This window comes from Vidua chalybeata, chromosome 6, assembly GCF_026979565.1.
Source record: "Vidua chalybeata isolate OUT-0048 chromosome 6, bVidCha1 merged haplotype, whole genome shotgun sequence".
Taxonomy (NCBI): domain Eukaryota; kingdom Metazoa; phylum Chordata; class Aves; order Passeriformes; family Viduidae; genus Vidua; species Vidua chalybeata.
The window spans coordinates 15,336,441-15,358,858 of NC_071535.1; the positions used below are offsets into that span (position 1 = coordinate 15,336,441).

The 22,418-nt window shown below is 41.7% G+C and overlaps 1 protein-coding gene across 1 annotated transcript in view; it reads left to right on the top strand.

The window, feature by feature from the left end:
• PRIMA1 (proline rich membrane anchor 1) overlaps positions 1 to 10,253 on the top strand; it is a 49,880-nt gene extending 39,627 nt beyond the window's left edge. The window contains exon 4 of the mRNA XM_053946805.1: positions 5,869 to 10,253. Within this exon, the coding sequence (XP_053802780.1) occupies positions 5,869 to 5,968 (100 nt within the window). The 3' untranslated portion in view covers positions 5,969 to 10,253. The remainder of the gene's footprint in view (positions 1 to 5,868) is intronic.
• Positions 10,254 to 22,418: the final 12,165 nt, after the last annotated feature.

Sequence of the window (22,418 nt, forward strand, 5' to 3'; positions counted from 1 at the left end):
GCTGCAGGTAATATCATCCAAGATACCTATAACACTTCCTAGTTTGGAAGAGTAAGTAAAAAAATCGTGTATTGGGATAAAAAAATAATAAACACTGGGACAAGACAGTTTGTTGGTCTTTTAGATGCTTGACTATCTAACTAACCTGAGTGGAGATGGAAATATGGGGGATACATGTAAAAGCCTTGGGAGACAAACACTGAGCTGTAATGAGTGTGTTGCTAAAAGTTGTCCAGATGGAGCTGCTTTTTATTATAACAGTAAAACATTTGCTTTGTATGTGGGAGGCAGTAGAGCCAGTAACCTCGTCCTACGAGTAATGAATAGTGTACTGTCTGTTTTCTGGACAGATAGATGGTCCACATATGGCCATTAGCTAATTTAATAGAGAAAAACCAAGGTTCCAGAGAATTTTCATCATTTGGATTTCTTCTTTGACTTCTGTCTTTACATTGTCAAATAAAATATATCCAGACTGATTTTTTTTTTCTTGTGTCTCTGAAACAGTGAAAGGTAAAAGTCAGAATGTGACTCCTTCCATGATTCTGAAGATTTTCAGAGAAGTGTCCTCCTCCAACATGAGCCCCATTTATTTAAGCCATAGCGCCAGTCTGGCCAGCGAGGCTGGTTGTGTGTGGCTGCACATAAATTCATTGCCTCTGTCCCTGAAAGCAACTGCTGTCAATGCACTGAGCTCCTCTAGCATGAGTCCTGTTCACAAACCAGTCTTAGAAAGCAACTTCTCTTGTCCCACCACTTGCTCTCATGGACAGTGATTCACCTCTGATGACTGATGGCCAGCATGAATCAAACAGTTTGATGAACGCCCCCAGTACTGAGATGTAAACAGCCTCCATTCATTTTCTTTATGTTCTTATAAACATTCAGATTATGCAGAGTGATGGTCTAGTAATTGAATAACATGACAAAATGTGTTCTTCCATTCCTATATGCTAAATAAGGACGTATTTGAAGTGTGACTGTAGCTCACACATCATCATGTCTGGGCTTCCAGCAATGAAGTCTAGCCTGGAGCTCTCAGCAGAGCTGCCACAGGTACTGCTAGCATCCTGACCCTGGAGATGAAGCTGAGTGAAAATAAACTACCCTGAAAATAAAATACCCTGATTCTTGGACAACTTTTTTTAACCCAAAAAGATGCCACTGCAGCTGATCTCTACTGATATATAGGTGGCTCGGATATTTCTGGGTATTTCTATTTACATATCCCCTGAGGATAGACCAATCCTATGAAATGGGTGTGTTATATGAGACCCAATTTTATTGAAAGTTATTATCTTTTGTGTGTTGATAGCTAATAAAATATGGTTATGGAGAAGAGCTTCGAGATCACTGCACATATAAGTGAAATAGCTCTCTCATTTGCCTTCTCCTTTCAGCCACTTTGCCCCAGGGATCAGCAGGCACACATTCAACCCAGCACATTCCAGCACCAGAAATGGGGCCGCCAAATGGAGCTGCCCAGAGAACTTTGTTCAGAAGTGAAACAGTAATGAGAAGAGAGACAAGCTTTTTACATGTTTCTAAAGGCACCTTCCTGAGAGGCACTGAAAACATGAAGGGATTTTTGGCATGGGCACCCCTTACATTGGCACAGATACAATTGTGCAAAGACAGTACAGAGATGCCTCATAGCTTTCACCTTTGGTAGAATCTCTGCCCATTGATACTGATGCCCATACAGTGCAATCTTTCATGTATATACATATATAGAGAGAGATTTTTGCAGTTGGTTTTTAGAATTTAGAATTTTATACCACTGCTCAGCAAAGAGTGAAGTTTCACTTTGAGCTTCTGAGTACTGGTCATCCTCTCCAACAATGCATACCAAAAAAACAGTCTTTCCTCCTCTAACTATACCTGAAAAGAAGAATGACCCACTATTCCTGTTTGGGAAGAAATAGGATATGTATTTCCCCAGAGAATAATCCAGGGCAGCAAATCCCCAAGTGGAGCCAGGTATCTCCTGGCAGTGCTGAGTCAGGTATGGGAACCCCAGAAGAAGGTGAATTTGAGATCCTGTCATGTTTCTGCTGCCAGCCCAAGGTCACCCCTTCCTAGCTTAATTGGATTTCCTTGGAACACAGCCTTCCCAGATGCTGGACTGCATGCACTGGCACTCAACAGAGACATTGCTATGGAGGTAGTTAGAAACAGGTTTGCAACACTCAGGCTGTCTTATGAAATCAGGTTTTATTCTAAACTCTCATCCCTTTCAAGCATGAAGCACCTGGAAGTGTATGAAATGTGGATTGCACTGGGAGTTTTAAACTCTCTTGCAGCTTACTGTTCTGGACAAAACTTCTGTTCCCATGTCAAAGTGATCATATTCTTCTCAAAGCTCTATTAAGCCTATAATGAGGCATGATAAAGTCATGATTAAATTTATAGTCTACTCTGGTTTTACTTGATTTTGTCTGAGTAGTCATAGACAGAGATTTTCTGAAGTGTGTACAAATGGGACAGGAGGTGAAGCCCTCTCCTAGTACTCTATCACATAATTGCCTTACAAACAGAAGGTCTATGCCAAATTTACACAGTAGCCAAAGCTGGCAAGAAGGGTTTTGGCAAATACACAAACTAAGTTTTGTGACTAGACATAATAAAGGGCCAAAAACTGTTTCCTCTAAAAATTTTCTAAACGTAGAACGTAAAAACTGTGTTTGAATATGCATCAGTACATTGACCTTTATCCAGGACTCTGCAGAGGATTGGTACAAGCCAATGTGAGAAGCCAGTATGAAATTCTTTGATAAATAAGATGTATAGTGTGATCAGAACCTCATCTGAAATTTTAGCTTGATATGTGAAATACACTATTAAATACACTATGTTTGATGCTTTCTTGATTTTAGGACTCGCACAAGTTAATGCATGCATGGTGGAGAGGTCATTATGGACTCTGAGGCATCATTTCAGGCGTGTGCTAAGCTGTACAGAGTTGCATGGCCAGACTTTCATTCACAGATGTTTGGCATGAAGACCCAATTTGTTTGCTAAACAATGTATAGCAAATTATACTGTAAAACAATGCAAACCACTTATTAGTGAAAAGCCTGTTTCACCTGCCATCAAGTGAGTATGTCACAGATATGAACAGTTCCCTACTCGTTTCCTCACTAATTTGAAACATCCCTTTAACCAGTGAAGAGCAACCCTGGAAAGGAAATGCATAAAAGCGTGTCCATAGCTTACCATCTGAAAGGGGGCTTAGAATATTACACTTTGGAAGATCATGCACAATTTGGCTTATTAGGCAGAAAAGAGGATAAAAGGGTTCCCCTTGGTGTGCAAGAAACTTTGCATGCTTGGATCTCAACAGTCAACAAAAACTGGAGTGAAAAGAGTTAGTGGCACAGAGCTAGTGGCACACAGAGAGCCAATGCCCTAATGTAAGAGGGAACTTGAAAAATCACAACAAGCCAAAATGACCTTGTATATCTAAATACATGGGCCAATTTAATCACAGTGACAAGTGCATACCAGTGTGCCAAGCCAGTGATTTAAATGGTGTAACTGGGGCAAGTCTCACCCCAAATCCCTGCCTGTTGTGCATTTGAAAACAAATTGAGAGAAGGAGTTAAACAGAACAGTCTCCAAGCTTGAACTTTTGCATCTAACAATAGTCTTTTCATTGAGACTCAAAAAAATAAGTGCTCTGTTTTGCTAGCAGTAACCCTGAACAATTGATAAGGCAGAACCAGAACTTTGATAAAATCTCCATTCCCCTATTTGCAAGCTCTGAAAAAATAATCTTCCATTGTGTGCAAGTGCCAGTGGTGTGATATCCCTGGCAACCTGTCTAGCAGGGTCTGCAGAGAGCTCTCACAATCAGAGAAGAGCCTCCAATCCACCCAGGTCTGTGCTGGGACACCAGCCTGGGGAGGGGAAAGTGCAAATTTCAGGACAACTGAAGCAGTGCATCTTAAAGTCACTACTATAAAACAAAAAAATGTAGATTAAAATGAGAGGAAGACATTTTTTTAACATAAAGAAAGACAAGGAAGTCTAGACAGGGAAAGAAAATGGAACTGGAGAGGTGCAGAAACGTAGGAGACCAAAGAAAGAAGGAGTAAATAGGAGAAAAAAAAGCAAGTAGAAGTGGCCAAAATGTCTTCATTTTTTAAATATTGATAGGTTTGGAACTGGGAGAAAAGAAAAACAAAAGAATTTTTGAAAGAAGCAAAGATGTTTAGACAGCCACACCATTTATCCTGCCCTGAAAAAAAAAAATAAGCACTGCCATCAGATTCTCCATTCTTCCTGTCAGGGATGTGCTGTGGTGGATGTGTGCTTCAGTGTCACAGAAGAAAGACCCACATGACCTCGTTTCAGATGCAGACAGGCACTGCATGTTGAGCACTGAAAAACAGTTCATCAAATCCCTTAGTCTCCTTAACTCTTAGTCTCCCCTTCCATTTCCATTCTCTAATAGCTGCAATCATGACTAATATTAACAAGCTTAACTCTTACCATGTAAACAGACACAAAATATCACAATCAGAAGTATTTTCTTTGAGATTACAAGCAAATAAATTTACCTACCTGTACTCATTCTCCATAAATCTTTCATTAATACTTCGCTGAAATTAAATATAATTAACAATTTTTTGCTAATTTCTGTTTGTTTTGTTAAACACTGACAAGAAAAATAGCACAAACTGACTGTTGTAATCCATGTATCTGGTCCTCTTTTTGCCCTCAGCAACACCTTAAACTCAAGACACTCATGTCTGAAATATCTATGTGGAAAGTACAAAGCTTTTTTCCTCCTACTATGTTTAGAGCTTCAAGTTAAGCCACTTTTGAGAAAGGAAGTTGTGGGGGGCAGTTACAAGATAGAGCATGGTCTGTTACAGGACTTCAGCTCAGGTCTCTCTTTTCAGAGTAACTATAAAATCCTAAATAAATTGTTTTGCTCTGTGATGTACAGATGCTTGATAGCTTCCTGCACTTGTTGAGAATTTCTTGCATTTTCTCAGAATTAACACGTGATCCTGGACTGTGTTAGCAAATAGTAGGAGTAGCCACTAAACAAAACAAGAAGGTGATGGTGCTGGAAGTCTGGTAGGTCACAGCAGGCACCATGTTTCAGTCACTAGCTCAGACACCTAGAACACAGACACCTGTATCTGCGCTAGCAGACTAGCCTGCCTTTACTGACAGCACAGGGAAACACAAATGCCTTGGGCACAGAGCATCTGACATCTTTTGGGTGTCCACTTTAAGCTGTACTGAATCATGTTTTATAAGTACATATTTTTTCCCACTGGCTGTGGAGATTGTCTGGGGTGGTCACCACAGGTGTACATATGTGCACTGGTCAGATGAGTCCACTCCTTGTGACTGAACACAGTGGTGTTCTGATGACCAGTGAGGGACTTGGGTCCTTGGTGGACACAACTGGTCATCATCCCAGTTTGAATGATATGACACTTTGAGGAGAAGGATCATGACTGCCCCAAGGCAGAGCCCAGCCCAGCACCCAGCCCAGCATCCCAGCCTGTGTTCTGGAGATGAAGGTGGCAGTGGAGGACATTCCTTCCAGCAGCCTTCATCTCATGGGCCAGGGACACCTGTGTCCATTAACAGACTAGCATGGGGACACCAAAAGCACATCATGACACCTTAGGATCAGACCTGTCACCTTCCAGGTGGACTATGATGCTTGACAAAATTAGCTGCTGCTTTGGCCTGTGTTCAGAAAGGGAAAAATAGACAGTTCAGTATTATGATGTACCTTACATGTCCTCACTTTCAATCTGTATTGACAAAGAAGATGCTGATCTCTGTTCTTTCTTCTCTCCCTTCCCTGCCTGTACGTCACCAAACCTGGGATCACCCAAGGAAACCAATGAGAAAAGAAGAGAACGGAACCAGTCGGTCGGAATATGCAATGACCTCCTCCCAGAACAACAAAACAGTTGATAACAATGCGGTCGTATAATCCCCGAAACCCCGCCAAGGCGCAGGAGGTGGTAAACTTTCAAAGCACACACACAGAGTATGCAAGGTGGGTGAAATGAGGCAACGAAGGGAGCTCTGTGGCCAAGGACTTCATTTCAGAAATAGCGCGCGCATCGGTGATCCAGAAGAGAAAAACAGGCTGCTCTCCAGGCTTGCTGCTACTCCAAGGGAGGATAAACTCACCCACCTGGGCTGCCCAGAGAAAAGGCCTCACAACGGCCTAAGCACTGCATGCTGCATCCCATGAAAGCCACGTTGCGATGCCTCCTGCTTCTTCTTCTTCTTCTTCCTCTCTTTCCCTACTTTTATGTTTGAATTGAGTGTCAGAAAAATCTTCTGAGGAGAGGGTGATCTGCCAGAGTGGCAGTAGTTTATCACAGATGGGTCAGAGGGAGGTGTCTTCCTCTAAATGAGAGGTGTCTCCCTCTAAACGGTAAGAGGTGTCACCTATGTGCTTCTCCAGCCTGCGCTGTTTCATACGCTGATGCTTTGTTCTTTTCATTCTTACTGTTTTGTTATTAAAAAGGGAACAAAGGTTTCTGTTAAGCAATCAAGCAAAATGGGCCTGAAATTGTGACTTCTCCCAGGCTATTTATCTGTGGTCTGGTGACTATGCAGTTTTCATGGCTGAAGGCTTTTCAGACAGAAGAAATCAAAGTGTAAGATTTTAGCAATTAGCATTGCTATTGAAAGAGATGTTATTAAGATGTGCTTTAAACATTATTACTTCATAATCAGTCTCCTTTTTTGCACCACACTTTTATTTTATCTTTAAAAATGTTTGTGAAATTCCATGTTTCTCTGTGTTTGCGTCACAGTGATTCCCCAGGGAAACTTTTACAGGAAAGATGCTCTTTACATCTTGGTGTGAGTGTTTGGGCAGGATTGCGTTGAAAGGACTAGCAGCCCTTTGAAATTCTCTTCATTCACTGGTTAGTCTTGTTCCCTCAAAGTGTTAAGTCTCCTGAACTGATGCACTTAGGACATTGCAGGTCTGGCTTGTAGGACCACTTTTGAGGGTCTGGTAGCTGGTTGTGCCCACATGACCTCGGTCTCTGCCTCTCCTTAGCTGAGGCTGACAGTGGTGCCAAGTTCAGTGTACAGTTCAGTATACTTTCCATGACATGGATTGCAGACTATTTAAAGTAAAGCTGAAGCTACCCAAATTCATTTCACACAGGATCTCAGGTCAGACTCAGTAAGTAGCCCTTAGGATAAAGGTGATGAGACAAATTGAGATGCTGGTCTTTCCCTACCTCCTGAAAACTTCCTTTGTGTCATATCTCCACGTGTATGTCTCCATTTACCTCTGTGCTGAAAGTAGTGATGCAGTCAAAGACAAATTTACACCCTGGCATCTTGTCTAGACATAAAACTTTGGTACCACTCGGTCTCCACGTCTGTGGGTAACTCCCAGGCACCGATGCAGTCTCACTCCGGGACCTGGCTGCCCCCAGCTGTGTTGTCCCTCAGTACTGCAACACACCAATACTTTCAGTTTTGTATAAGGATGTGCCTGAACTGCAGACCTGGATTTTGAGCACATTCCAGCCTGTGGGTAATCTATTCCTGGGATGCAGAATTTGGCGTGATGGTGGAGGAAGACGATGTTCTACAGATCTTCCCAAAACAAAGCTCTGGAATGTTCAAATCAGCAGTCTCAGCTCAGGCCCATCTGCAGTTTTTCAATTACCTATCAAACAATAAGGTGTATGTAAATATAAGTACCTTTTCAATTATAAAATGAAATGCTGCTATATATTGCTCTTGAGAAATTTATGTAGTTATTCATTTAGCTTTTTAGTCTGTCATCGCTATGTAGAACTTTAACTGCATAAAATTATTTTTTAAAGTTAGAGTTTTTTGGGAAGTGAATGCAATTGCAAAAGTGAAAGGAGGCAAGTAACCCTTTGCCCATGAGTGTGATCATTCCCGCCACATTAATACTGTGTGCAAGACACAGTGATATATTCTTAGATCCAAAGTGGGATTAAAATTACAGAATTTACAATTTGAGTCTAGTATCCCAAATGTTGATTGCCTAAAGCACTTAGCCCCTAAATACTATAATAAAAAATATTGCAAGTATATTTCTAGAATATTTTTAACATTTATTTTGGTGTAGTTACCTATGTTTGCCTTTCTTTTTTTTACTCCAGTTGTTTCAGCCTAAATGTGGAAACGTGGCATAGTTTGAGACTGGTTGCATGTTCATCTGAGAGTATAAAGTATGAATGCAGATAAGTTTAGCATAATATGGGCTCAGGATTAGCACTTTTTCCTAAAGGTTGTCAATTTATTTGTTTCCTAATACAGCTTTAAAGGCATGTTCTGTAAGGTCAAAATCACAAAAAGGATTTGTAGGTCATTATGTCCATCAAAATATGTCTGTTTTTGCAAAAAAGAGATGGTCACTAAACTGTCTGATTTTCAGTTATATCAGCAGTAAAATGTCCTCACTAGAGAAGACCCTGGTGCATGACACAACCTACAAGCAAACCCAGCCCAGGCCCCATAAAGACTCTTCAGGAGAACATAAACTTTAAAAACTCTTGGAGAGTGGAGAGGCATTGCAAGACACAGCAAATGCTGCCTAGGATCTATTTCCAACTCTGCCACTGATCTGCTGTTTACTAGCAAGTAATTTTGCCTCTCTGTGCCTCAGTTTACCCGTCTGTATAATCACAATAAAAGTAGGTACCAGCTCTGCAGCAGCATTTTGAGAGAAGTACACATAGCTTATTTGCTAGGTGGATATACACTATCGTTATATGCAACACGCTGACAAATGTATCAGGTACGTAATTGCCATAATAGTTCTTGAGCAAACATTCCTCATGTGCTTTTGTAATGCATTGGCCACAGAAAAGCAGCAGCAGAAGGGCTGAGAGCTGCTCTTCTGCTTGCCCAGACCCTTTGCTCTCAGCCCTCCCATCGCAGCATGGCAGGGAGACGTGGGGAATCTTGCATGGGTAGTTTTGCCTTTAGCTTCCTGCCCAAGTACAATTGGCAACATTGCACCAAAGTGATCTTGAGAAAGGCACCAGGGAAAGTACTGGAATCAGATGTAACTCTTCAGAAAAGGGAGGCTAGACAGGGGATGTCACTGAGGAGTGATTTCTGAGGCTTGCTGATAGGATTCAAGGTTGTGTTTAATACTCTACAGACTACTTGCAAAGCTTATATAAGAGAGGCTTCTGTGCTTCCTAATTGTGCTATAATTAAATGCAGAGGGAAAGGAATAGGCCAGATACACTTCACTCAGCAGTGATCCTGGATCTGGGGAACTGGCAACCCAAAATGCATCTTGACAAGCATTTTGAGTTCCTTTTTAGCCACTAAAATATTAGGGGTAGAAAGCACCTGCCTAGCTCCATTCACAAATTAGTCAGATCCCCAGCAGGTGTGAAGGTGGCCAGTTTGGGCACAGAAGGTACTTGCTGTGCTCTGGCCACCACCAGTCAAACTCAGCAAACTGCTGCCCTCAGTCTGAGGAAGAGCAACAGCTCCAAATCTCTTCTCAAGGATCACCACTAGCAGGGAATGCGCCTTAAGGGCCCGAGCTGCAAAGTGTTGAGTTTCCTTGTTCCTCACAAGACAGGAAGGTGGAGCTGAAGCCCCAGCCCTGCTGCCCTTCCTGCCCCACACCTGACACAGCGGTGTGCCCAGGGAAGCATTTCTGCCTTGGACAGATGCTGCAAAAACAGACATGGAAAGAAAGGGGAAAGTTCTACGAAGTATAAAATATAAATATATTGATATATATCTATACAGAGACCTGATTGTCCAGTCTTGCGTGCCGTGTGGTCACAGCACTTGCTCCAACCAGGTCATGACCATAGATGCTGCCAAGCAATGGAGAATCAGGCCTATGGTAGATATCTATTTACAATACTCCCTGCACCTGTACAAACAAAAATATATTATTTTAAACTGCAAAATAGTGTGTTTAAATCAATGCATGAATGTAAATATTCTAAGATCTGCCTTCTTGACTGTGTACCACATGTACAGATGAAAACAAATATTGTTTATAGGAAATCTGTATCAGTGGTTAAATGACTAAAGAGAAAAGAATATCAGACTTAATGTTGTCATGTTTCTCAAACAAGCCATTAATGTATATTTAGTATTTAAGGATATTGCTCAATAAGTATGTTCTGTACCAAAAACTGTGTTGCATATACAGATTGTGCAGTACCCTATTTTAAAGAGGCACCATAATTAATTTTTATTTTAAATAAAAATGTACTTGTAAAAACTTAGCTGTGTCCTGTTGACTATGTAGCTGAGAGCATTGAATGGGGGAATGGCTGTAGTGCCTCTTCAGGCACTTCTCTTGTTACCCAAATTTACCAGACATGCTTGAGCACTTCCTGTTGTGGTTCTGGAGGAGCTCATGGCTGCTGCTTGTGTGTGTTTCCAGACAGGTCCTGGTTCTGTCTCACCTAACCCTGCAGTTCTTGTCCCAGATATATGCACTGCTGGTGGTGCATAAACAAAAGGATTACAGTCATGCATTCCTGCAGCCCCCCAAAGCTCATTAAACCCTTTCTCTCATGCTGAGGGGCTGCAAGTTTCATACTCTAGTTTTAGAGTGATTTCTTTACCTTTCACATAATACTACATATCTTTATTTATTTTGGTACAAGAGATAATGTTCACAATATTCAAGAGATAATTTATATTCTAACTCCCTGGATGGGTTTTACCCTCCTTTTCCACTCAAGAACAATAGCAGTTTATGGAGCAGTCCTTCAACAGATGGACACTGACACACTGTAGCCAAACCTGGGTGCTTTGGCTGGGATTCCCCTCCCAGTTCTGTGCTTTACAGGTGAAGAGCACAGCCTCTGTGAGGCTCTCTGAAGCCAAGGGGCTGCCACAGCCTGCACTCCTCCTTCACAGCAGGGCTCCTCCTTCCCCAGCCACAGCGGGAGGCTGAAGTAATTCCTCAGGGACTGCCAGGTACCTGGTGAGGTCAGCTAACACCTGCCATGGGAGGGGAGGATTTTATTTAAATTTTGGTTGCCTTTAGTTCCCAAGACATTATTCCCTAACAGTTTTTGCTGGTGCCTTAGGAATTATTTGATGTCCCAGTTTGGAAAAAAATCTTAAATAAGACAGAGCAGCAGTAATCATCTAGCATGGTGGGAACATGAAGGGTCTGAAGCACAAGTCTTATGAGGAGCAGCTGAAGGAGCTGGGAATGTTTAGTTTGGAGAAAAAGAGGATCAGGGAAAACCTTATCTGTCTCTACAAGTATCTGAAAGGAGGTTCTAGCAAGATGGAGGTCAGTTTCTACTGATAACAAGTGATAGGACAAAGGAGATGGCTTCAAGTTGCACTAGGGGGAATTTTAGATCAGATATTAGGAAAAACTTCTACCTTTAAAGAGTTGTCAAGCATTGGAAGAGGCTGCCCAGGGAAGTGGTAGAGTCAGTAAACCTGGACTTATTTAAATAAGACACAAAGATGTGGCACCAGGGGACATGGTTTAGTGGTGAATGTGATGGTGCTGGATAAGTGTTTGGACTTGATGATCGTAGAGGCCTTTTCCAACCTGAACAATTCTATGAGTCTATGATGCTAAGTGGTTGGGGGTCAGTTTAATGAATTTCAGCAATAACCATTATGCCATAGACTACAGTATCCGTCAGGTTTAAATATTAGACAGGTTTTGCAGAAGAAAACTTCCACATTAAAATCTCTATGCGACCACTGAGAAAGGAAACGCCTCTGGAAGGCACTGACCCCTGCTTCAGGCATAAAAACTGTTAGATCAACATCCTTACCTCCAGTCTGCAGAGGAAGAAAAATGTCACTTTGGAGAGCAAGGCACACCCTGGTGTGGTCCCTCAAGTCCTACTAACACTATCAGCCCCAAATTCACTGCTGTTTGGCTGAGCTCTTGTCTTGCTTAAGTGATCATGAGGTGGTCACAACAAGCAATGGGAGGATTGGATGCAAATCTGATTAGACTAGAGTACAGTGAAAGAGCTCCAAACCTGAAACCAGGGTTATGTCTTGAGCACAGCTGAAAACCTTGCTAAATAATATGAGGTGCAGCAGCTTCGCTGTGCTGAAGAGGCTGACGTTGCCTGATGTGCTCTTCCTTCACCATCCCATCACTGTGAACCCGTGTTATGATAGCCAGAGAGAAATTAGATTACTGGGGTTTAATGTCATTTGGAGAGGGGGCAAGAAATTATAATGAGAGAGATGTATATTCTGTAATACTGGTAATATAAAATCATGAAGTGCTTTTCACTGGTCTCATCTGGGCACGTGTTGCCAAGGTCTACATCTTTTTAAAAGATGCCCAGTACAATTATTTCCAAATCAGAACTTTCTCCATTTCTGAAATATGCTTTTATTTGGGCATGCTTGACTCATGCAGGTATAATCTTTGCTCACAAAGCAGTCAAATGTTTAAAAAAAAAAAGAAAACAATAAAAAACAACTGGCAGCTGAAGTTACAGTATATATTAGTCTTCAATTACTGGAGTATTAACATTTTTAATTTTAATATAAGTTTCTTTCTTATCAAAAATATCCCTTCAGAGCTGATCTTCCATTAATAAAGATTTTATCAAGCCATTTCTTTAAGGTTATTTCATAATTGCAATGTCTTCAACCATATTTATAGCGCAGAAACAGTTCTCTAATTATGAGTTTACAGAGAAGTTGCCCTTGAAAGTGGCCTGAAACTAAGTTTTTTAGTATTCAGAAAAAAAATATGGAGAATATTTATACCAAGATAAATAAGATAATCAGCATGTTCTGAACTTGTTTTACTTTTGGCTTTAGTTAAAAAAAAAATCACTCACTGCAACATTTAAACTCTTGTCCTGCTGCTTCTCTCTTGCGCCGTGGCACAGTTTGATACACCCACGGGGATCTCCTGATTAGACTGAGTGTCCTGCCAGCCCAGCCCGCGTGGGTGTGAGCAGCCAGGTGTGAGCCCTGGCACAGGCTCCTTACCTGAGCAGCAAACACAGAGCACATGGGATGTCCTGGGAGCTGCAGGGGGAGGCACCAATGCCTTGATGAAATGTGCAGTCGCTCAAGGGGTATTTTCTGGGGAGAGGAGGGATGGTGCAAGTGCTGGACACAGTATGCAGCACCAGCACCCACTCTGAGCCCTTGTTTCAGCAGTCATTGGACAAGTTAAGGTTCAGTAACAAAATGGTTGAGGCTGGATGTAGGTACTTAAACCCCCTGTATCATGTATTATAAAATTTTATAAAAAGTATTACATCCATGAAAGAAGCATTATTGCACTGAGAAGAGTCCTGATCAGCCTTCAGGGGTGCTGGGGAGGGTGCAGGACAGGGCAGACATGATGCATGGAGACCCAGCTCTGCCTCCTTAGAGAAGAAAATCCTACTGGTTTAAATTTCTCCCTTGTTGTATTATGGCAAGGCTTTAGGAAGCTGATTTTATCATGCATGCTGGCTAAATATATCAAATCTTTTTTATGGCAGTTGTTGTCCTTAATCTGTGAATTCTCATTAAAAAATAGTTAAATGGTATTTATATGTATCTACCTGAAAGTATTTTATATGATATATCACTGTGGCTGAAAGAGAAAGGAAGTTTCTTTGTAAATAGCAGCTGGCTGTTTTCCTTTCCTATGCGTTGATATAAATTTCATGAATACATTTCTGTGCAGCACAAAAAGAACTCAGGGCCGGAATGTGAATAAATTTCCTTTTACGTTCGGCATCACTTCCCCCTGCACACACAAACAGAAATGCTTTCAGTATTTAAGTTTCATTTAACACAGGCCTAGTCGGAAGCAGAAAAGAAAACATAAAGAAAAGCAGCAGCATGGCAGACACATCCCAGTGAATGAGCCTGTGAGCCAGAGACAGCCTCCCCTATTTTGATTTGTAATTTGAGGATAATTCAATTAGACATTTCAGGCAATTTAAACATTCATGCATTGTCCAGCACCAAAGCATGAACTGTTCAGCAGCAAACGAGACCTGACAGCCTTAGCAGGCCGAGTGAAAATCCCAATGTTTAAAAGGAAAATCTCTCATCTAATTGATATGCCTACTGGAAAATTAAAAAAATAAAGGGGGGGAGAGGAGGCGGCTGTGCGGGAGGTACCACGAGGGTGAGAGAAGTGCAAAGGGCAGAGTGAGGGGCATATTCTGGCTGTGGGCTTCACACCTTATTTGCAGCCATTTGCTTAAAACAGAATATTTCAAAGCCTGTGTTTTCCTTTTAACAAGGGATTAAAACATAAATGCACCTGATCACCCATCTGCTCACCTCACCAGAGGTAGCTGAAAGGCAGGCAGGCATTCAGGAGCAAAATGAGAGCATTTTCATTAACAGCTGCTTATGAAAGCTGGGTGCCCACTCTCAGGCACACTGAGGTAGCTGAAATCATCGCCCTGTTCCAAGGTCCCAGCTCTGAATGTACACAGCAGAAGTCCTGTCTGGACCCATGGCTCACTCAGGTGACAGGGAGAAGCTGGAGAGCAGGAAGCCCCTCATTGTGCCGGTTTCATGCACAGCAAGGCATGACCCTGCTCACCCTGCCCACCCTGGCCACCAGCAGCCGAATCCCTGCAGGATAACACGAGGTGCATGGCTCTACCCACAAATGGAGATATTGGCTGCTTGGCTGCTTGGGCCATAGCTCAGTGATGTTAAACACTGGGTATAATAATAACAATAACCCAAGAATTTTGGGTGGAATTTCAAACAAGGATGTCTCAGAGCCTTGCTTACCTTAAATGCATTGTCTCTTGTGACCTCTGGCTCCAGGGGAAGAAGTGCTATTTGTCTTGTTCCCAGGAAACTGCCCTGGAAGCAGCAGGTCGCCGTCACCTATTGACCATCTGGCTGGCAGACAAAACAGCTTTGACAGACACAGGTCTGGATTGTTCAAAGTCATTCCTTTGGTAACTTTTAGAGGCAGGTGATGAAAGCATCAGGAATCATCAAGTAAAAGTCTTCTGGCAGGCTATGTGCCCCCAATGTTCCTGCAATGCTCCCTCAGAAAATCTCTGGAGCCTGTAAAACTTCTCAGGAATGTATCACACCTACCCCATCTTCGTTTTAAGTATTTTGCAGGACCAAGTTTGGATAGTAAAATCTCAAAAAGTACATACAGCACATGTGGATGCCAGATGCAGTGGTAATTTTCCTTGAGTCATTCTATTTGAAGACCCAGCATTTAGTGTGCCTATAACCTACAAAGGTGTGAACAGTTGTGCTGAAATTTTCCATGCTAACACTCTGCTTTAAGCTGACCTTTGCATTTGTCCAGGAGTTGCAGAACAGTCCTGTTGCTTCCAAGAATGATATTGGAGGAAGAAAATATGAAAACAAAACCTAGAAGTAACTTCTGACTGTTTTACTAAGAATCTCTATTTCCTTGGGTATTTGTAGTTGGGATTAAATTTGACAAGAAGATCAATGCTTTCATCACCAGTTACAAGCTTCTGGAAACTCATGGTTTCACTTCTTCAGAGGTCATTTACCCTGGATAAAAAGTCCACTGAAGAGCCTCTCTGAGGTGAGGTTGCTCCACCTCTACCATTCTAACTAAAATTAAGATACTGAATATCAGTTAATTATTGTTCAGGAACCATTCAATATGTGTGAATAAAGTCGGGGTAGAGTTAAGCAATTCAGCTCATTAATTGTTTAAAACTATACTTTTGGAATATCAAAACCATTGTACATTTAGTTTAAAATTACTGGTGCTCAACAAGGAAGTTTGCTGCTCTCATCTTTGGGTATCTTTGTAGAAACAGGCCTTAGCAGAAAAGAAAAACCACTTAGTAAAAATAAAACAGAGGCACTTTCCACTCATGGTATTATTTTACCTTGAAACAGGCGATGTTGGTCATACATGCTGGTAGAGACCCTCAGCATGAGACATCCCTCAGATGAATGACCACATGAATCTGCTCTGTTCTCCTCTTTCCTGATACCTTGGGCACTGCATGGACAGAGGTACAATCCTGCAGCTCCCTGCCTCCTGCACAGAGGCACACACACACACTGCCTGTCTAGAAATGAGCAGCAAGGATCTGCAGTTTTCCATGACAATGCAGCATAAACTATTCAGGACATCTTTTAAAGGAACCTTTTCTCCCTGCCCCAAACACTGATGCAAAATTGTTATAATTTGATTCTTCTTTGGAAAATTATGGAGTGAGGGTAAGAAGGAAGTGGGAAATATCTCTAGGTATATCATTTTCCCCAATTTTTTTTATGTACTGAAGGGGGATATCTGAACTTACTGAGGCTGTATAGGAAGGTAGGAATGGGACCAAACTCAGCAATTACTGATTTGGCTGCTATGTTTTTTGGTTCAGGGATTTTTTTTTCCTCATGCCTCATCACTTGAAATATGAATTCAGGTCTCCTAACTCAGTTTTCAGGTGCATTTAAGAGACTCACTGGTTTCAGGTTATGATTTTTCGGAGCCAACACTGTATTCAAGGAAGAAAAAAAAGAAAAAAAGGAAAATTTAACAAGCAGTTCTTTACCTCAAGCATCAGACTGTGTGGTGTTCACAAGGTCACATGCTACCTTTAATGGCCCTACTAAAAGCAGCAGAACTACTCCATAGCAATAGGCATGGGGAAAAGCAGCAGAAGTTTATTTTTGTAATTGTAAAGTTGTGTTGGAATTGTGTTGGTCCATCTTGGACCAGATGGAGCCAAGGAATTTTAGAATTAAAATTTATCATTTCTGAGGGGGAAAAAAAAGATTTTTCTGAAATGCTATTTAGTGTACAAACAGGAAACGAATCAATCATAAATTTGAACGATGCTCTAAAATCAACACTCCCTTAGAGAGTCTAAAGAGTTTTGACTTACCAAGATGAGTCTTGTGATGAATTCCCATTTGGTATTTCTACTGTGCTGGCTGATGTCTAAACACGGTGACAGATTCTCTGTGTAGCACCATGTGATCGGAATTGGTTCCACTTCTGCTGTCAATACCTTGAGAAATATCAATAATAGTGCACTGTCGGTTGTTATAGGGGAGAAGAGGTTTATTTTCAACACCTGTGACTTATGAAGCCCAAGAACCTGAGGCAGGATTCCTCTTGTCTAAGTTTAACCAAACTAAAAAATGTAGTGTTTAATGTATCTAAGCTCTTCAGAACCTTGTTTTCAATGGAGAAAAATAGCAACTCCAGATGGCAACCCATCTTACCCTGAAATAAGTACCTGTGCCTGGTGGGGCTGAACAACCCCATTCTCTTTGGTCACACAGGGACAACTGCTGTAACACAATACAAGGCTGACAGAGTCTGGATTTAATGATGCTGAGAGGGCAGATGCAGCTGCACTCAGGCAGTTTGGCAGGGCAGGTGGCATCCAGTCCAATGATGTTCGATACCCATCTTAGTGGAAAATAATGTAAAATCAGGTGATTATAATCAATAATCAGAGTACAAACAGTCCATCCAAAATTGGGCATATTCATACATATTTGTAGAGAAAATGCAACTTTATTTTGGAAAACACAGTCGATTAATTAATACAAAACAATTTGCGTTTATACGAATTTAGGAAGTATACGATTTAGGAAATTTGATGAAAACACCTTTTTTGTGTGTATGTGTGTGTGTGTGTGTGTGTGTGTGTGTGCATGGATGCAATTTAGTTCAGCCTGCCTAGACGAATGTTATTTTGAAAACAATGATTCTCGGGCAGACAATTCCTTTGAGGTCACTTGCACAATCTGGTGAGGCATCCACTGGAGGGGACAACCAAAGAGCCCACGGCGCTTCCCCTCACTCCCAGCCAGTAGCAACACACACAGCACAAGCTTTTCCAGCAGCTGTGGGCTCATGGCTGCTCGGAGGTTCAGCTACTCTTTCTGGAGACAGAAACCCAAACTGGGACCTCAGGGGGGTCTGGAGAGCATATGGGAGAGGAGCCCAAGGTCCCAGCCCAGCTTACTGGCAAGGCCAATACTTCATTGTTGAAGTGAACACAGAAATGCAGGCTGCAAATATATTAAAGCATGAAGCCCCTCTCCCTACAATCCTTATTATTTTTTAGGTTAGTGCAGCAGCCATGGGACACCCCCTTCAAATCAGTTTTTCCTCCTGTTTTGAGCAGTTTCTCATATGAGGGGAAGGAGCTCAGAAGCATGAGCAAAGAAGGAACGCCCTTCAAGCCAGCTCGCCTCAGGGCATGGAGCTGCACGTCTGCCCAACTTGGCTGGTCACACGCTGTCAACAGAAATGACCAGAGCTGCCCCAAAAGCCAACTCGACCCTTCTGACACTGCAGTCTGTCAGCGTCACCTGAATTCAGCACACACTGCACAGACGTGCCCTTTCTCCAAGGGAACTGAGCAGCTGAAAACAACATGACACTCCATCAGCTTAGGAAAGCTTAAAAACAATCAGCACTCAGTTTGGTTTTGTGTTTTCAGGGATTTTCTGCCTTGACTTGCATTTAATCAGCAGAAATAAAAAAATAAAAAGAAAACAAACAAAAAATAGATATAAAATATACTAGCTACCAACCCACCTTTTCCCAAACATTTCAAACTCTCAAGCACATTTAAACCAGGAAAATATACCTTTATTCCAGGAATGATCTTGTCGATGCTATTTGTAGCACGAACAGATTTTTTTTTTAAATAGCTGTTTCACAATTGTTTTTCCAACCTGTTAACTGGTCTCCTGCTTACACAAACTTGTCTATACATCTATATGAGATCTGCTTCAGGATACTTTGTCAGATTATTCATCAGTCTCCAGAGTGTGTCTGGAAAACAATCATTATGTAAAATCTTGCTTTGACCTGTATTAATTTTCAACTGTAACTGAATTAAGACAATGGACTGCAAATAGTGTGTGTGAATGAAATAGATCACCAGCTGAGGGGAATTCTAACTATCAAAGGTGTTGCAGAAAGTGCAGTGCCCAGCAGATGATCGTGGCTGCTAATGACGAAGGATCTGCTGAAGCTGCCAGACCTGAAGAGGTGAGGAGGGGAAGCAGAGTTCTGTGGTTCGTGGGTTTACAGGGTGGTGCACTAAGTGTAATTATATGAGTGCCTGGTTTCCCATGGACCTGGCTGGTGTAATACTTTGACTGTGGGTGGGTTCATATTCAGGCTTTCCAGACTAAAGAGAGTGAGTGCTGTTCACAGAGTTCTGGGGCTTGAGTAGGGAACATAATGTTTGTTAAAACCAAAGTATAAAATAGTTGTCTATAATATCCTTTTGCATAAAGGAATATATTTTAAAACTGTACTGGAGATGAAAACAGTTATTCCATATTAGGTTCTGTACATTTTATTCCATACTTAATGTGGCAGGAAACAGACGCAGATGATACACAAGTGGTGAGATTAATATTTGCAGGCTAGAAGGGAAAGCCCTTCAATAACAAAGACAGAATTGGCCCCCTTATCATATGGTAGTGATAACTAAACTAATATCCATTAGACATGACATTTGGATGCTGAAGAATAACCTACATTCCACATTTGTTGTGATGACTTGCAGCAATGAACTTGACCCAAAAAATGCTACATAAGTGTTCAATGTTATTAATAATAATCATTCAGATAATTCTCAGATGGATTACTTCAACTTCCTTTCTGCAACAGTTCTGGTCTCCTTTTTATTCTGCATGTTCATTTTATTCCCTTCTAATTAAATGTGATTTTCTCAGTGGATGCTTATATTTTTTTTATTTGAATATTTGACTCAACAGAGCTGAGCAATGAGCATCCCTCAGCACTCTCCACCTTACTGCTCTGGCTCAGCCTCACAGCCCCTTGTGCTGCGTGGAGCCATCCTTAGAGAAAGTCACAGCTCTGGAAAAGCACTGGAGGGAAAAGTTGTCTTGTTTTGATGAAACCCATGGTGCAGATCATGTCTTCCTCTCTGGACTGATTGTGAGTGGTAAGCACTAGGCCAGCCTGTGCATTCTTGGAACAACTTTCAGGGCATCAGTTTTACTGAATAAAAGGAACAAAGGAAATAGAACAAAGGAATCAGGCTACTGGGTCTTTGAATCGGAAACTAGCCTGGTAAAGGAAAGCATTCGGTTTTTTCCTGTCATTCAGAAGGTGTTGAATTAATGGAAGGTGCTCCTTCTTCATCTCCGTCATTCAAAAGAACCCAACAAGACAGATTTTTAGCTAAGTGCCACAATTTCAGGCCAAACGTAAAACCTCTCTCTTAAATGTAAGAGCACCCCGATGGACACCACCAGCATCCACAAACCAACAGTGCCTCAGGAGACATTGCCAGCTGTATGGAATTAGGGATTGTGATAGGAGCTTTTCCCCATGACAGCTAGCAGGCTGTGGGTACCTGTGTGAGGCTGTAGAGATGTGCTCTTCTGTCCTTACCTAGTGGCACAAGAGGCTGCGGATGATGTCGGGCTCTGATGGACTGCAGGTACCCAGATATTCATCTCCAGACACAGCACTGCAGCTCATGCCACCATTTTGTTTGTTTGCTCATTGCCTACATGGGTATCATACAACAGAGGACTTCATTTTGTTTGTTTCTTTGTTTGTTTGTTTTAAGCATAAATATTTTCTGGATTTAGCTTGCACTTTAAGGCTTTGGACAGAGGGAGGGACCTAGCTCTAGATATCCTGTGAAATCTGTGAAACACCAAAGCCTTTGTTTCTCCCTGGACCATGTGGGTGAAAGAGGTAACAGACAAACCATCTCCTGCTGACTTTGCACTAGCCCTCATGGGTCACAGAGTATGACTGCTCACTATCTTAGCCAGCATTGGTGCATAGAGTCTCCAAGTTGAGGTAAACTGAGACAACTAATTTGGAGACATTGATGCAGGGCCCACAAAGAGCATTTGCTGGAGTCAGAGGACATTTTTTTTCCAGTTCCCCAAGGCACTAATTATTTCCATATGCAGCAACCACCTCCCTGAAGGCAAATGTGACTGCTCAGGCAGAGCCCCTTAGGTCCCATTGGAACATGTACCTTACGTTTACTGGCAGTGGGTGTTGTAGGAAAGGATAAACTTGGCAAAAAGTTATTTGTCTGATTTCCAGTCATTAAATTCAAAAGATTGAGGCAACAGAACTGAAACCACACTTCAAAATTTAGTTCTCATTTCCCTTTTCTCTTTTGTTCAATATTTTGATTCTTTATTGGTTGATTCTGAGTGGGTTTTTTTTTTTCACTTTGCATGTTTTATAGGTGGTTTATAGCAATTTTTTCTTCACAAAAAAGCCCTAAGGTAATGAAAGAAAGAACTGTCTTATGGGTAACTTATCAATTTCTGATTGTCAGCAAAGAACAGAAATAGTGCACAGTCTTGCACCACTAATATTTCATGCTTCATTCTCTCCCTCCCATAGAATTGTGCTACTTCATTCAAAATAGAACAACTGCTATAAATCTGCTCCATTCATAGAAATGAGCTGCTAACTTCACCTTGTAAAGTCACCTCCCACTGGAGGAAAGGATCTTCAATTTTATTGAAAGGAAAGATACTTTTTTTTCCTTTCACCTAACTGTCAGGAAAGAAAAAGTGGTGCTGTTCTGAGCCTGCATCTGCCCCATTCCCTCTCCCTGTCCACGTGGCTGTGGTTGCTCCTGCACAGCCCTGTGCCCTCCGCCTGCAGCCCAAGGATGCTTCCAGCATCCCAGAGCTTTTTATTACCTTATCTCCATTATTTAGGCAAACACAGAACACTTCTCCAGACAAGTTCCAGGGCGCCAGTTTATCTGCATTATTATAGTAATGCTCCTTTATCCACAGTACCCAGCCTTTCCTTAAAAATCAATCACTGCCTGATTAATGTTCTGTAAATAGGGGATCTCCACGCTGCAGTACTAGATGTACTGCCCTCCTCTTCTCATCTGCTCTGCTGTGTTTCACTGCTTGATTCTTGTTTTGCTCTTCTGACATCACCTGACTACTTGCCTTATTCAGTCACCGTCTGTGGTGGAAATTACTGCCTCTTTTTGCTGCTTTTTTCCTTGGCATTTTTTCCTTTTGGATGAAATGCATTTCTTTTTCAATGGATGACACAGTTCAAAGGCTGTGTATTTTTTCCTAACTTTCCTAAAGATAAAGAGAACATATATGCTGGCATTTTCTTGTAACCACTCTAAACATCTGCATCCCTTCTTGATTTGCTTGTCCAAACCAGATAGAACAGGAAGGTTTCTATTTTTCTTTCTAGCTGGGAGAGAAAGTTCATAAAACAAAAAAGAACATGCCTCAGAGAAGCATTTCAATCAGAAAATTATCTACCCTGAAGATGTGAAAACCAATTTTGCTATATTTATCAGTTTCATAGCAAAGCAAGGTCAAAATGTGAATATATCCAGCAAAATTGGCAAAGCCTTTTTGGCTTCCACTGCCCAAACAGGCATAAAACTCAAACTGTGTCTTATGGTCTAATGCCAGCAGGGCTTGGTTTTTTGTTGTAT